The sequence below is a fragment of the Microtus ochrogaster genome, assembly GCF_000317375.1.
Source record: "Microtus ochrogaster isolate Prairie Vole_2 chromosome 14 unlocalized genomic scaffold, MicOch1.0 chr14_random_2, whole genome shotgun sequence".
In the NCBI taxonomy this organism is placed as follows: domain Eukaryota; kingdom Metazoa; phylum Chordata; class Mammalia; order Rodentia; family Cricetidae; genus Microtus; species Microtus ochrogaster.
Window position 1 is genome coordinate 890,830 of NW_004949097.1, and position 16,052 is coordinate 906,881.

The 16,052-nt window shown below is 41.4% G+C and overlaps 1 protein-coding gene across 1 annotated transcript in view; it reads right to left on the reverse strand.

Annotated features, from left to right (window-relative positions):
• The window catches only part of Dusp16 (dual specificity phosphatase 16), a 78,016-nt gene that overhangs the window by 10,105 nt on the left and 51,859 nt on the right, over positions 1 to 16,052 (reverse strand). The window contains exon 4 of the mRNA XM_013352810.2: positions 14,920 to 15,083. Coding sequence (XP_013208264.1) covers positions 14,920 to 15,083 — 164 coding nt within the window. The remainder of the gene's footprint in view (positions 1 to 14,919; positions 15,084 to 16,052) is intronic.

Here is a 16,052-nt window from a genome sequence, read left to right on the forward strand (position 1 = left end):
ACCAAAAAGGGGGGGGGGTGTTGTAATATGAGCAGCGGGGCTGCGTCCCCAGCACCCTGGCTGCCAGCTAGCTTATGCCCCGAAATAACGACACACAAACTGTATTCTTTTAAACACTGCTTGGCCCATTATATCTAGCCTCTTCTCTGCTAACTCTCGCACCTGGACTAGCCCATTTCCAATCATGTGTGTAGCACCCCAAGGTGCGCTTACTGGGAAGATTCTAGCCTATGTCCATCCTGGGTAGGAGCTGAATCATGTCTGCCTCAGAGAGCAGAGCATGCCGTCTCTGAGCTCACTTCCTCTTCCTCCCAGCATTCTATTCTGTTTACTCCTCCCACCCATGTTTTAAGCTATAAGACCAAGCAGTTTCTTTATCTTAACCAATGAAATCAACAGATTGATATATGACACTCCCACATCAGGGGGGTTAGGTAATAATAAGCCTGAGCTATTGGCCAAGCATTTATACGTCATATTAAGCCTGTGAGTGGTTACTTGGGAATTGATGGATGGGAAAGAAATGTCTGTTTACATACACATTTAAAGTTGAAAGTGAAAACAATAAAAGCCATTTAAAATAGTATGCCTGAGGAGCAACTACACGAGATCAATACAGTGAACCTCAGTTGTCTCCATTGCTAGAGAGGAGGACAGAGAACACAGGAAACAACATATACAGCCCTTTTCCCACATGGACCAGGCTGGGTGTTCTCCAAGACCCAGGCCTGGGCATTCTTGTTGCTTGGTTTAAACAATGTTTTTGAAGGCTACATCTATTTATGTGAGTTCACATCTACTAGATATTGGGATGTCCCATAGGCCTTTCCCATTCAAATCCCAGAAACTAAACACAGTATCCTTCTCCCTTTTTTGTCCTGAACTCCTGTTTTCTCTCTCATCCCAACACTGATGAAAATGACACATTGAGAACATCCACCCAGCCAGTTGGCAAGAAAATATCACACGGCTCCTTTTCCTTTCTCATAATCTAATCCCAATTCCAAAGGCCTACTGTAGTGATGAGGTGAGCAGGCCTGCTTTTCGTCCCACCCGGCTCCCACATGGTTAGCTTTACACCCGAAATAACAACACACAAATTGTATTCATTTAAACACTGTTTGGCCCATTAGTTTCAGCCTCTTATTGGCTAATTCTCACATCTTGACTAACCCATTTCTAATAATCTGTGTAGCACCACGAGGTGGTGGCTTACCGGGAAAAGATTCAGCATATCTGACCTGGCGGCTGGCTCCATGGTGTCTGACCAACTATGCTTTCTTTCTCCCAGCATTCTGTTCTGTATACTCCACATATCTAAATCCTGCCCTATCAAAAAGCCAAGGCAGTTTCTTTATTAACCAATGAAAGTAACAAATAGACAGATGACCCTCCTCCATCATTTCCCCTTTTTCTGTTTAAACAAAAAAAGAGGGCTTTCATTTTAACAGAGTAAAATTACATATAGCAAAACAGTTATAAAGTGAGAATTACAGTTACAATATTTATATCTATTTTATCTTTTATCATAACTAAGGAAAACTATACTATAACCAATCTTCAACTCCATCAAAGACTCCAGAAGGATATAATATTACCTAAGTAAACAAGAAGTAAGCAACTTCCAAAACTCTAGAAATGACAGAGACATCTCACTGCCTGGACAGTCACCCAAAGTTCCTCTGTACCGTTGGGGCATCTATCTTCAGCCTTCAGGCCCATAGTATACAGAAGACTTTTCCATGAAGCAGGAAATTTCAAAGACAGTTCAGTCACTTTCTGCTGTGTCCTACAGAATGTCTCGCAGACTCTTTCATGAATCAGGAACCCCGAAAGACCATCTCACCTTTAGGCAGGTTCAGCAGTCCTCTCTCTAAGGCCTACCAAATCCCTTTGGTATGACTTCCTCTATTCATCCTCTCTTCCCATCCACCATGCAGCGAGTCTTCAATATGACTCTGTAGAAAGCCACCAGGGCGCTCCTGATATCTGGGGTGCATTTTCCCTCCAAACCATATTCAACAACTAGGGCAATTGTTTTTTTCCCTTTTTGAGACAGTGTCTTGCTGTGCATCCCAGCCTGGTCTCAAACTCCAGACCCAAAATGATTCTCCTGTCTCAGCCTCTAATGTATCTGGGACTACAGGTGCATGCAATCATACTCCGCTAATCTTTCTTTACAACTAAGAGTAGGCTAAGTGCTCCTGATGCACACAGCCCGAGAGCCGGGCATGAGATCCACCCTCCCTCCGTGTTTAGGAGGCTCCACTCCCGTCCTCCTGGTGGCTTTCTTCCCACTTTCCCTACTCAGCCTGACTTTATGAATTCCTTCCCATGGACACACAAGTAACTATTCCAGGTTCTGATCTTCTAAAGTGCTGGGTTCACACCATTATAACATTGTATGTTATATTAACAGTTAATTCTTTTTTTTTTTTTTTTTTTTTGGTTCCCACACCGGGAGTCAAACCTGGGCTGCCTGGGTGAAAACTAGGATAACAGTTAATTCTTGTCTCCCCCATCAAACAGTAAGACAATGAGTAAGGTCCTTGAACTGGTTTTGTTTTCCTTGCGTAATTACACTGATAACGAATTTGTTATGTGATAAACATTATCTACCACAGATCCAATGACTAGGCAAGCTGAAGCCCCACCTGATGAGTCTCCCCATGCGGCCTCTCAGGACATCTAAACCTGGAATATTAGGCTAAGCAACTCTGGTCATTCTTTTTCTTGGAATACCACAATTTTTACACTTTTCCAACTATTTTAAAGACTAATTGTAGTTTCCTGAAACATGTGGGATCTCTCTACTCATTTTACACACTTGGCATAGCAAGTGTATTTTATTTTGTACAAAGGATACAGATTGTCTGTGCAACCCTTTCTCATTTCTGAGATAACACCAAGAAACACCTTTTGACTTATGTGGCCCTCTTGGATTGACGAACCCCTTTTTTACACCAGGGCACAAGGCCCTGCTCCGGTGAAACTATGATCAGACCATGAAGATCTTAGTGGTGTTCATGACAACCTCTTCTCTTCAGAGTTTGAGGCAGAGCACACCCGTTTGCCTCCAGGTGACCCACAGATACACTAAGTACCATCTGACTCACCACAGGCCCATATGTCCCTGGTAAGGACTGAGGCTTAGATGTTTTTGAAGAAGCAGGCAATACTTTTTTCTCTTCTTTACCAATAGTATTACTAAGTTACATTATGTTAAAAAGCAGAATGAGGCCGGGCGGTGGTGGCGCACACCTTTAATCCCAACACCTAGGAGGCAGAGGCAGGTGAATCTCTGTGAGTTCGAGGCCAGCCTGGTCTAGAAGAGCTAGTTCCAGGACAAGAACCAAAAAAAGCTATGGAGAAACCCTGTCTCGAAAAAAAAAAAAAAAAAAAAAAAAAAAAAAAAAAAACACCACCACCAACAACAAAAAAAGCAGAATGAGGGGACTGGAGAGGTGGCTCAGCAATTAAAAGTGCTTGTTTTTGCTGAGCTGAGGGTCTGTTCCCAGAACCCACATGATGGTTCACAATCATCTATAACTCCAGTTATAGCATCTTAAATATTAAGAAGCTAATACCTACTATATGCCAGGCACTGTCCTGAACATTTATGAGTTTACTGGATCCTCACACTTTCTGTGTGGTATGTGCTAGTACTGTCCCCATTACAGATGAGAAAACTGAAGTTCCTTTTAGAGCAAATTAGCCTGAACAATAAAGCAACAACCCCAGAAACCCACAAACTAAGTGTTGTGGCACCTTTCTTTAAGAGTGCTGGGGAAACAGAGGCCGCCAAATCCCTGAGGCTCACTGGCCTAACACCCTAGCCTACAGGCTAGGACAATGAGCGACTTGTCTCGGAAAGCAAGGTAGACAGCTCCCCCAAGAACAACCCCAGAGTTGACCTTCTGGCCTCCACTCACAGCATGCAACCCCTCCCACAAAACTATCACCAGCTGCTGCTGAACATTCCTTAGGGAATAAGACAGAACTTGCTAAACGTAAGGTCAATTTTTAAAACAAAAAGGAGAACAAAATACTAACATGCCACATAAGATGAAAATGCAATTTGACTACTAAGTTAAATTCCATGGGCACCTTTGTCTATAGATTTGTAGCTACCACATCAGTGGGAATGTCAGTTAAAGAAGAAAACCATTAATGATGAAATGTGACTTCTAGTCTAAAATTACATATTAAATTATTATATATAACATAAAGTAAGAACAGGGCTATCTGGGAAAAGTAAGAGAAATAATTATGCAGGACAGTGGACAAAAATGTTTCGACCACAGTACATGATACATTTGAATGAAAACGTCTTCATGAAACCTACTATGACATAGGTAAAAAGAACCCCAAGTCAGCCTGGGCTAAAAACAATTAGTAAAGCAAATGCACATGAATTCACTAATTTCTAGTGCAAGTTCTCTCCTTAGAGGAGTAGGTTTTAGAAAAACCACACGAAACACAACCATCTGCTTTTACTGTGTAAAAGAGCAAGGTCTCACAACGGGCTGGAGATGTAGCTCGGTGGTAGCACAGTTGCCTAGCATACATGAGGCTCTGGGTTTATTCCTATTACCAAACTAAAAAACAATAAATACATAGTAAAAAAAAAGAAAGAAGTAAGAAAACAAAGAACTTAGGAAACAATGTCAGTACAGACATCTTCTCCATTACGACTGCCTCCAAACATTTACAGCTTAGGTCATTCAGAGACAAGTCTCTTCCCTCACCCTCATTTCATCAGCAATGCACTATTCTAATTAATGCACATAATTACAGCAACAAGCATACTGGCCCAAACAGGCCTGAGGCAGACGGCTGGCTTCTGGTAAGCACACTAATCAGACACTAGTGTCAGGTGTGCTGCAGGGAGAGCCACGGCCAGACTGAGGGCACACGGATTTGACACAGCATCTCTGACGCTAGTCAGATACATTTTAGGAGTTCAATACAACTCGATTAGTTGTTCGCTTTACTGATGTTTCTTTTATATTTTGATGAATGTGCATATAAGTGGCTGATAGGGTATATTAATTTAAACTTTCTTATTTTTGTGTGTGGGTTTATAGATGCAACATGCATGCAGTGCCCACAGAGACCAGAAAAGGGCGTCGGCTCCCCTGGAACTGGAATTAGAGGCATCTGTGAGTTGCCCACATAGGTGCCAGGAACCAAATCTAGGTTTCTCAGAAAGGACATTTACTGTAAGTTTTAGTGATATAACTTAAAAGTACATTTATGAAGAATAAGTATTTTGTGAAATGATTGTTATTCCTCATAAGTGGGTTCTAATGCCTTTGTCATAAATTAGATACATTTATATAATTTTCATTTTATTTTGTCAATTATATAAAATATATATAACTGAATAATTACTCTGTTCTGTAATTAAATAGCACAATCTTTAAGCTTCTAGACTAGTCATCTTACACTGTTAAATATTTAGCTTGGACTTTGAACTAGTGCTAACAGTGCCCTTCCAATGATAAGATAAAGCTCTGGTCTTCAATATCCCTGACATCATGGTGCTTGCGTTCTTTGGACTCCCCTTCACTGCTTACCCTCAGGGCCTCCAGCCTGCGGGTAATAGCTACAAAGTTTACAAAGTTTACGAAACTCCCACTGCCTGCAGCCCACTCCGGAACTCTCTTCTGTTTGCTCACATGCTCTTCACTCTGATGACCCTATGCAGGTCCCTGTTCTTCTGTTCTTTGTCCCCATGGAAATGGCCTCCCTCGTCCACCTTGCACTCCACAGGCAACTGCTGCAGCCACCCCCTTGCTTCTACCCCAGTTCCTTCGGCCTATCACTTCTCAAGCTTGCCAACTCTAATTACTAGTTGTCATTCATCCTCCACTGAATCTGCATGTGTGCTCATTTCGCCGAACGCGGCTATGGAAAAACCTCGGCAACATCATCTGCTTTCACTTTTGATTCCGACTCCTCAGCAATCAAGGTTTCCCGTCATGTGCTGTACCCTCTCATGCCATTCTATCATGTCCCTTCCCCTCAAAACTTCGATTTCTGCTCACCCTTACTTACTCTTAGTTGATGGGAGACTTCATTTTCCTGCTACATGGATTTCATCCACCACAGGTACCTCTACTAGCCATACATCTGTCCAGTCTATCTTCCCAGCAGCTGTCAGTCCCTCTACTTGCTAAGTAAATTCAATTTTTTCTTATTCAAGGATGTGACTCTAGTAATTGCTGGCTTTTCTCCTACATCGGTTTTCTACTGTCTGGGATGATCTCCTCTACTAACAATCAAAGCATTTCTCCCATCTTTAAAATAGCTCTTTGCCTTAAGCTCTTCTTTTTAGCAGAATTCCTTGGATGAGTTGCTTATGCCGATATCTCCATTCCTTTCTGTCTATTATGTCTTGCACCCATTTATCCCACAGGCTTTCCCACCCCTCAACAAGATGCAGATCATATGTTACCCTTGATCTCCATGTTACCCTATCCAATAGCCAATCCTTAGCTTTCATCTTTCTTGACCTACAGCACCATCGGGCACACTGAATTAGACCCTCTTCCTGGGTAGGACCATTCACTTGCTTCCTGGACTAGTCTCCATTTCTTCCCTTCTTTAGTATTTATTTCTAAGAACACTTGGTTGAATACTTTCAGTGCTAATTGCCCTACGGCTTAATCTACTTCTCCACTTAGATTTTCTTAATCTTATTTTTATGATACTAAAAACTGGCCACATGCTAATGACTCTGAAATGTATACCTCCTCTTTCAAAGACCTCATTCTGAATTCAAACCCCACCTGGCTACTCAGAATGTCCACCTGGAAGTTTAGCAGGCATCACAAACTTGGTGTGTCCATCTTGCACCCTTCCTGCACTTGCCAGCTGCATCTCCTTGACATCAGAGACACAACACTCACTCACTCACTCACTCACTCACTCACTCACTCACTCACTCACTCACTCACTCACTCACTTCTGCCATCTGGTCTACCAGAAAACTCTCAGCTTTGCCTTCAAATCTAGCCAGAATCCAACCATTTGTCATTACTGTTACCAACGTGATTCCAACTATTATCAGACTACCAGGCCTGCTTTATGGCCATTTTGCTTCTGTCCTGTAGGTCACACAACCTATCTTCCAACACTGGCTCTAAAGTGATGTCATAATATCTTGCCCTGTTTCTCCCAGAGGAAATCTTTACAAGGCCTCAATGCACAGTCCTGCCCTGCACCCTCCCAGTCTTCCTTTCTGGCCAAGCCTCCCATGCTCACGCTGTTCCAGCTACTCTAGTCTGCTTGCTAGCCTCTGATCCAATTCACTCTGCTCTCTTCCTAGTGGCTTCTTCTGCCTGCGTCCCTCTTCTCTAGATAGCCAGATGATTTGCTCTTTGACCTCTTTCAGGTATTGTTTAAAGTTATCTCAGTGAGATAAATTTAAGCTTTCAAGCGCTTTTCATTAAAAACCATACTACACAGATAATCCCAACCTCTTACCCTAATTCAGTCAGGGTACTTATCTCCATAAGCACTTATCACCATAACACACAGGTAATAAATAATGGATTGCACTATATAATTTATCTATATGCTCCACTTACTGTCTATTCTCTTTACAGATGTATCCCTAGTACTGAGAATACTATCTGTCAAACAATAGAGACTCACAAATGATCAATGAACCATTGATCTTTAACATATCTTTAAAATGACTAAATTATGATCTAGTAACTACTTTATTAGTATCTTTTGATGAGGAATCTCCATAGATGTTTCTAAAACATGTTCATTTGGGAAGGCATAATAAAATGTGATTAAACTATGATCCAATCATTTTATAACTTAAGAGAAACTGTTTTACCTGGGATTCCCATATTTATTTAGAAAAAATGGGGGGCTTCTGAGTAAATTAACAACATGGGGATAAAACATTTTAGCAGCTGTGCTGAAGTAGTTTTTAAGGACAAGTTAAATTGCCTGCATCAGGTTGCAACTGTTTACATATAAAGTTATAAGTATTTGAAGAATAATCATACAGGGGCTCATCAAGCATCAAGGTGCTCTTTGAGCATGTTATGGGGCATGAAGAGCAGGCCATCTACTGAGAGATGAACAGTGTATAAGGCAGACAGCTGACAGAGTTGCACAGATATCAACACCAAGAGGAGTCTGGTGTACACGGCAGAGCAGAAGAATAGCACTGGAGTGAACCCAAAAGGAAGGATTCTGAAAGGACCCTCAGTGAGAACGCCAGCCTTCATTTGAAGCTTGGACAGAGACACAGCATTTCTACAGTACCCAAGGAAACTGTTTCATACCTACAAAGATAATAAAATTACTGGATGTCCAATCTCTTTATTTAAAAAAAATTCACAGCTTTTGCGTATATCCTCTTGTGTAAACACTATATAAGCATATGCAATACTACATTGTTTCAGGAGGAAAGACAGATGCGAAGTTTGTATAGGTTCAGTACACATGTAAGTTTTTGCATATTTTTAATCTGGAATTGGTTAAACCCATCATAGACATGGAACCCAAAGATACAGAGGGGTAATTGTACAGTTACTGTGAGTGGAATGCAGAAAAGAAACAAAGACAAAAGTGCAGCAGTGTCCAGAAGCACTGGCTACAGTCCATTCTGAAGCTGAGAAGATAAGCAGAGCTGCAAAATTACAGTCAGGTCATAGGATGTCTTAAAGTCAAACTAAGGAGTCTTAATGCTACTATGCATCAACTCATGTCTGCAATTTTAGCCCTCAGAGGCTAAAGCAGGAGGATTAATCAAGTTTGAGGCTATCCTGAGCTAGATAGTCAGTTCCAGGACTTACTGGCCTAGAGAGTAGGATGCAATCTCAAGAAGAAAGCAAAACTTAAAATGAAAAGGCATCTAGGTATGTCATGCTCCTGGACAGCCAGAGCTACATGGCAGAAACTTGTCTCAGCTACCCCATAATCCACCCCACTTACTGTTAAGTAAAAAGAATTTTACCAAATGCCATAATAAGAAGGCTGATGAACACAAGACTTATTAGAAACAATTCATAGATAATGTGGCATGGAATAATCAATGGGTCCCACACACCCAGAGCACAGCCCAGCACATTTTCAGTCCCACAATGTCCTGGGTTGATTCCCGTCCTCCCTCAGCTTTAATTTCATCCTGTTAATTAAGGCTGGTGGTGAGAATTTCATAATGAAGGCAACAGTATGAGGACATACAGTATGTGACATAAAGTCTCACTAAATATTACATCGCTTTATCCTAGTTTTAAAACAGCTTGTAACTGGGCATAGTGGCACATGCCTGTAATCCCAGCACTCAGCAGGCTAAAGCAAGAAAGATCACAAGTTCAAGGCCAGTCTGGGCTCCATAATGAGACCCCCTCCTTTCTTATAGGTAGAATGTAGTTATGTGATATATGAAATTTTATATATATTACCCAAAAAGCATGTAATGTAAATTTTCCATGAATTCAAACCTTTCCTTTCTTTTTTTTTTTTTTTTTTTTTTTTTCAAGACAGGGTTTCTTAATGTAGCCCTGGCTGTCCTGGAACTTACTCTATAGACTAGGTTGGCCTTGAACTCATAGAGATCCACCTGCCTCTGCTGGGATTAAAGGTGTGTACCACCACCACCTGGCTAACTCAAATTTTACTTCCTCTTAATTGGCATTAAACTGAATAAAGCAGGTCAGCTCTAGGACAGGGTTCTCCTGCAGAGTAAAACCATGAACTTAAACAATGGTTAACACATAATTAAAAAGTCCAAAAATAATATTTATGGCCAGGTATGGTGTTACAGATCTCTCTGAGTTCATGAACCACCTGGTCTACATAGTAAATACCAGGTCAGTCAGGATTCCATAGCAGGACTCTATCTCAAAACAAAACAAAGATAGTCATATTTATGAGTCAAAAGAGAATGTTTAATTCTGTTATTGTAATTTCCATTAACTTACTTCTTTGAGACAAGGTCTTGCTATACACAGCAGGTAGCCTGCGCTGGCCTGGAATGTTCTGTATCCCCCAGGCTGGCCTTGACTGGCAGCTCTCCCGCCTCTAAAGTGCAGGGGTTGCCTGCCTGCACTATCAACTCTTGGCACGTCACACTTTTTATTTCATTTAAAAGTTTATCTCCTAGAGTAGGAAATACACTCTCTCTATAGTTAGGACTAAGTCTATAATCTGTTCATAAGATCATGGAGTCTTATGGATACTGATGAAAAGATGGCCTTTCTAAGACTGTCTCCCTACACACACAAGTTCTTTATGTTCAGCAAGTCTGAGAGCAGAAGATCTCACTGAGTCATACAGGCATTACACCTCTGATTAATGTTACTTTAATTTTTCTGAAGTCAATTTGCATTCAACATTGACCTCAAGTTCCACCTCCTCCTCCTCCAGCCTTTCTCAGACCACTCACTGCATGTGCCCCCACCATTTCATCTGAGCATTACATGGGGACTAGAGTTGGGAATTATCAGTTTTCAGGGGAAGAAACCAAGGGTTAGCAACTCAAAGTGACAGAGTGGCTAGGTGGAGAATTGACATGAAAACTGTTTCTACCCAAAGCTGTCTCTCAGCCACCGTGTGGTGCTGCTTCAGCATTGCGAGTCAGGCTGCGTCACCGGGTTGTGTGAATTATTGTTCTCCTCTAAACAGCCAGAATGAACACTGCATGGTGTTCTACACAGGTACCTACAATATTCTTAGTGATAATTTGGTCATCTTCACACCGTTCTCTGAGAATCCCCCAAATCAGCCCTTGACAATGAATGCTGTGTACAGGCTATTAACCAGCACCTACACAAAATAAATACGTCAGCACAAGTCCTACCAGGAGCATAAGAAAATAGTGTGGGAAAAATCAATTTTGCATGTTAAAAGGCCACAATAAAACAAAAAGCACCACATAAAGCAGCAAGCCAGGTAACAGCAAGTCTTTAATCCCAGCACCTGGGAGGCAGAGGTAGAGGGATCTCTGAGTTCAAGGCCAACCTGGCCTATAGAGTTCCAGCACAGTCAGAGTTGTTGCGTAAAAAGATACTGATGCTGTCTCAGAAAACAAACAAGCAGCACACACACACACACACACACACACACACACACACACACACACACACGCTGATGGCAGATACTTTACTGACAGTGGGTCGCTCCAGACACAACAGTTTCAGGCTACTCACAGTAGGCAATTTTATCAGCACTCTTTTACTTTTATGGGATAAAGGAGAAAACTAATCAAAGAACTTGAGGGCTGGACAGCCAGCTCAGTGGCAGAACACTTGCTCAGCACACACAAGGTTCCAGAGTTATGAGAGAAAAGAAAAATAATCATTCAAATAGTGGAGAGTCTCAAACTTCTCTCAGTCCAGATAAGAAAAAGGCATCAGCAATGACTTTAATACAGTACAATCAACGCTTCTCATTTCAACTGTAAAGATCAGAGAACAAGAGAACAGATTATAAGAAACAAACAGTACAGTGTAAGGGGAAGGAAAAGGATCCTTTGCAGCCAGTGAGTTCTCATGGTTTTCAACAGACGGCACACCTCTAGAATGTGAGAAGTAACTAGTTCATGCGAGCAGTTGGACCTTAATGTCCACTAAGGTACCCGAGGCTTCATATAGCTCTTACCATCTAAAGTGTGGCCACGCCAAACTCAGCTGTAAAGTATAAAACACATGGCAGACCTCGAAAACTTAATACAATGAAAAGAACATAAAACACATTTTTATACTGACTATTAAAATATTGACTTAAGTGAATGACTTAATTAAAATTAACTCTAAATTGTAGTCAACATTTTAAATAAAGCTACTAGAATATTTTAAATTATGCATGTGACTTGTATTATATTTTTACTGAAAATCACTGATGAAGAATTGGTTGTTTAAAAAAAAAAAAAAAAACAAAACAGAAGGAGGCAGAACTCAAGTATGATCCCAAAGACTGATGGGATTTGCTAGTCCTTCTGTACAGCCTGATACAGAGAATTCCATTTTCCAGAAAACAGCTAAGATCTCTGCCACTGAAGCCCATGACAAGATCTTGGGTGAATGACTTAACAATTTGGGGCCAGCCTACATCCCAATGCTATGTGGGTTAAACACAACAATGTAAACAGTCTGAGCTTGAAGACCTCACTATATAGCTCAGGCTGGTGCATGTTGGGATTACAGATGTAAACCATTATTCCTAGGAGCCAAACACTTTAAATGTAGTAGTATGTAATTGAAATTTGGGGTCAACTTATCTTCAACAACTTAGCATTGCATTATACTCCCTCCATTATATTAACTATGAGCCTCCTAAGAAAATAGCTGTGCTTTTAACATATTTTGGTGGCATTTTATTTTGTGTGTGCATATGCATATTCACATGAATGCGTGCACGCACACGCATGTACTGTGCATATGTTTGTGTGTGTATAAGCATGCTCACATGCGCATGTGGAAGCCACTAAGTGTTACTCCTCAATAGCAATCCACTTTATTTTTTTAGGTAGGGTCTCTTACTTAGCAGGACCTAGGGCTTGCTGAGAAGACTAAGCTGGCTGCACAGTGGACTCCAGGGATCTAATTGTCTGCACCTCCTCCATGCTGGAATTATAAACACAGACCAGTACTCCGTTTTTAACATAGGTGGAGGGGAATGAATTCAAATCCTCATAAATGTGCTGCATGCACTTTACTGATCAAGCTATCTCCTTAACCCCAACACACATGCTCAAGCCACGGCCAGTGAGACAGACCACTTCCTGTTGCCTGTGTAAGCTGTAGAACTCTCAGCTGCCTCTCCAGCACCATGTCTGCCTGCACACCATCATGACAATGGACTAAATCTAGGCACTGTAAGCCACCCAATTAAAAGTTTTCCTTTATAAGAGTTGCCATGGCCATGGTGTCTCTTCTCAGCAATAAAAACCCTAATTAAGACAATGGTGCTTATGAAAGAGTAAATCTGTGCCATGTATCTGTAATCCCAGCCTTCTGAAGGTAGTAGCAAGAGGATCAGAAATTCAAAGCCAGCCTCAGCTAAAAAAGCTCAAGACTAACCAGGGCTTATGGACCCTAAGAAAAATGAAACTTAAACAACTAAAAACAAAACGGGGTCATGTTGTGAGTTCATTTAACACTTCTGGAATAACAATTTTCTCACCTAGCAAAATAAAAGTGGCTAACTAAATCTCTAAAATCTTCAGCTCAAAAATTCTTGTCAACAACGAACCTCGTGGTCAAAAACAAATTCCTGTCCAGTGTTTCGAAGTTGTTCAGCTTTCCAATGCGTCTTCAGCTCTCTCTCTTCCACACCTTAGTGACAGTCTTCCATAGTGACTTCTGCTGAAACTATTGTCCCATAAACTTCTCTAAGTCCATTCTCCACCCTCAAAGACTCTACATTCTCTGTTTACTGCACACCTAGAAGTCCATGCAGCAAGTGACACCAGAAAGCTGTGCATTTCCTGATTCTCAATCCAGGTTCTGGGCTGACTGCCTTCACCCTGTGAGTCCTCACCCAGTTGTTAGGGTGAAAACGGAACAGAGAAAACTCAATGGGTCATTGTCAAAAATAAATAATACAATGTTCTGTAACTATTTGTACTAACTGGTTAAAGTTTACCAAGAATAAACAGAAACCTTAACTAGTGCGTTAATTGTTTTTAACCTGGATTAAAGAAGCCAAACATCTCTAGCTTTGCTACAGGAACACATGTAACTTTACAAAGTTAATTTTGCTTTCTGTAACACAGTTTACTAATCTGTAAAACAGGATTAATAGTAAGCCACATGCTCAAAGGCACTGTGACCCCACCAGAGGGGTTCTGTTCATACATAAACTGTCAAATCTCAAGTAGGCAGATCTCAGTAAAAAGCAAAAATATTAATAACACACTGTGGAAGCAAATCCTACAGAAGCAGGGGCTTTGCTGTAAAAACAGTGAAAATGCCTCACCGATGCCCAAAGACAATATTTTTCCTCCTAAAACATTTATTTTCTATCCGCTAAGAAGACCACTATGTCCTTTCCAGCCAGTCTGACTGTTCCCATCACTCCAGAAGACACTAAGGGTAACCACTGCCTTCATCAGGCAGCGTTCTCAGATCACCAAGAGCTGCATTCGGATCGCCACATGCTTCTTCAATTAGTAACAGCGTAAATTAAGACATTTTTAGAAAAAACTCTCTTTTCCAAACAGGAAGAGAACTTTTATTTTTTAGCATTCCTGCTTAAGAGCATGTAAGCTGCAGAATCAGATCATAGTTCTACTATTGTTGTGTTTGTGCATGAGCACAGAAGCCTCCATCCAATCTGCGTTTCTATAACAGGTTATGCCTATTCAGTGCTATCCACAGCTTTTCAGCAAGAATCCATAATCCTCTCTCTGCAAATTGTTCCAGCCAGCTTCAAACACAGCGGAACTGACAGAGCACACTTCTGAGTCTCTGTCCTTGGCATTTTTGATCATCTCTCCCCATTCTGCTGCCAGCTGTCACCATGAGGACCTTCCTCAATCCAGGCCTGACCTGACTGCATTGTAAGTGTAGGACACCCAATTACAGTAATACAAAAACTACCAGCCCAAGAAGACAAAGCTAAAGGTATGAAAAAAAAGAAAGAAAGAAAGAAAGAAAGAAAGAAAGAAAGAAAGAAAGAAAGAAAAAAAGAAAGAAAGAAAGAAAGAAATCTTATTTCAAGTTTCTTGGACCTATGAGGAAAACAAACAACAACAGTTTGGGTGTCCTATGGCAATAAGTAATACCAAAGCAATACTAGAAAGATAACGCGACCCCTGTGGGAGGGAGCTCGTCGCTGGCACACTAACGGCGCTCCTCCTCTCTGGGATCACAGAATGTTCCACCGCTGCTTCTCCAGCTGCTACCAACAGACACATACAGAAAGGCGTTTGGAAGCACCCACCTTGTTGAGGACATCTCGTTGGCAGCCAAGATAGAGATTGGGAAGAATTCGAGTTGGCCCAATGTTGGCAACAGGTAAGCAAGGCTGAGATATGCAGGTAGGGACTAGAGTGGATTTTCCTTCACAGAGGCCAGGGAAACAACGAGAGAACTCAGCAAACCCACCTAAGAATAAACATTGTATGATTATGCCATGTACAATGTAAAATAAACCAGCCTTCTGGAACTACTTGACTAAAACCATTTAAAACAGACCCAAGCAGGTAACACTGCCTATGCGCATCCTTCCTATAGCTGCTGATGCTAAAACTGGTGTGGAATCCAGCGCTGAGTCCAGCTTATAAGGCTGTAGTATGGACGGGCAAGTTCCAAGGGCCCTGAAGATAATCACTGCCTTCCTTAGACAGTCTCTTAATCCTCACATACTCTGTGACATGTGATCCCCTTTCTCTCTCCATAAAAAATGTTATCTATGGGACATTAAGGATTTTAAGTCAAAAGCAAAGAAGTCAAAAATAATTATTCACAATAGCAAACAAATGGGTATTTTAAAAAGTGATAAATTGAGTGTTACTCGTTTAGAGTAAAAATAATGCTGTAAATTCTTCCAGGATTTTGGGTAGTAGTGGTGGTGGGATAAGACAAGGTCATGAGCCAGGCAGTGGTGGCACCCGCCTTTTATTCAGCACTGGGGGAAGGGAGAGGCAGGCGGATCTCTGTTGAGTTTGAGACCAGAATGGTCTATAGAGTGAGTTCCAGATCATCCCAGGCTACACAGAGAAACCCCATCTCAAAAAACAAACAAAACAGACAAGGTTATGAGTAAGCATGTTTGCTTCAGTCAGTCAGGATGTGGCTGCGGATGGCCCTGAGCTCCTCTCCTCCAACCTGGGTCACCCTGCCTGGACAGTTTTCTTAACCTTAAAACTTATCTTTATAACAAGTCATTACAGTTCTGCAGCCAGTCAAGGCTCCATTATCACTACTGTTCATTTTCCTAAGCACTAAAACAAATGTTGACAGAGCCTAGATCATCTATAGTATATGAATTCCCGTGGCAAGAGTCCTGGGTTCAGATTTAGAACTTGGGGTTGTCCTATCTCCAGTCTAAGTAACTGTAATTTTAAAGCTATT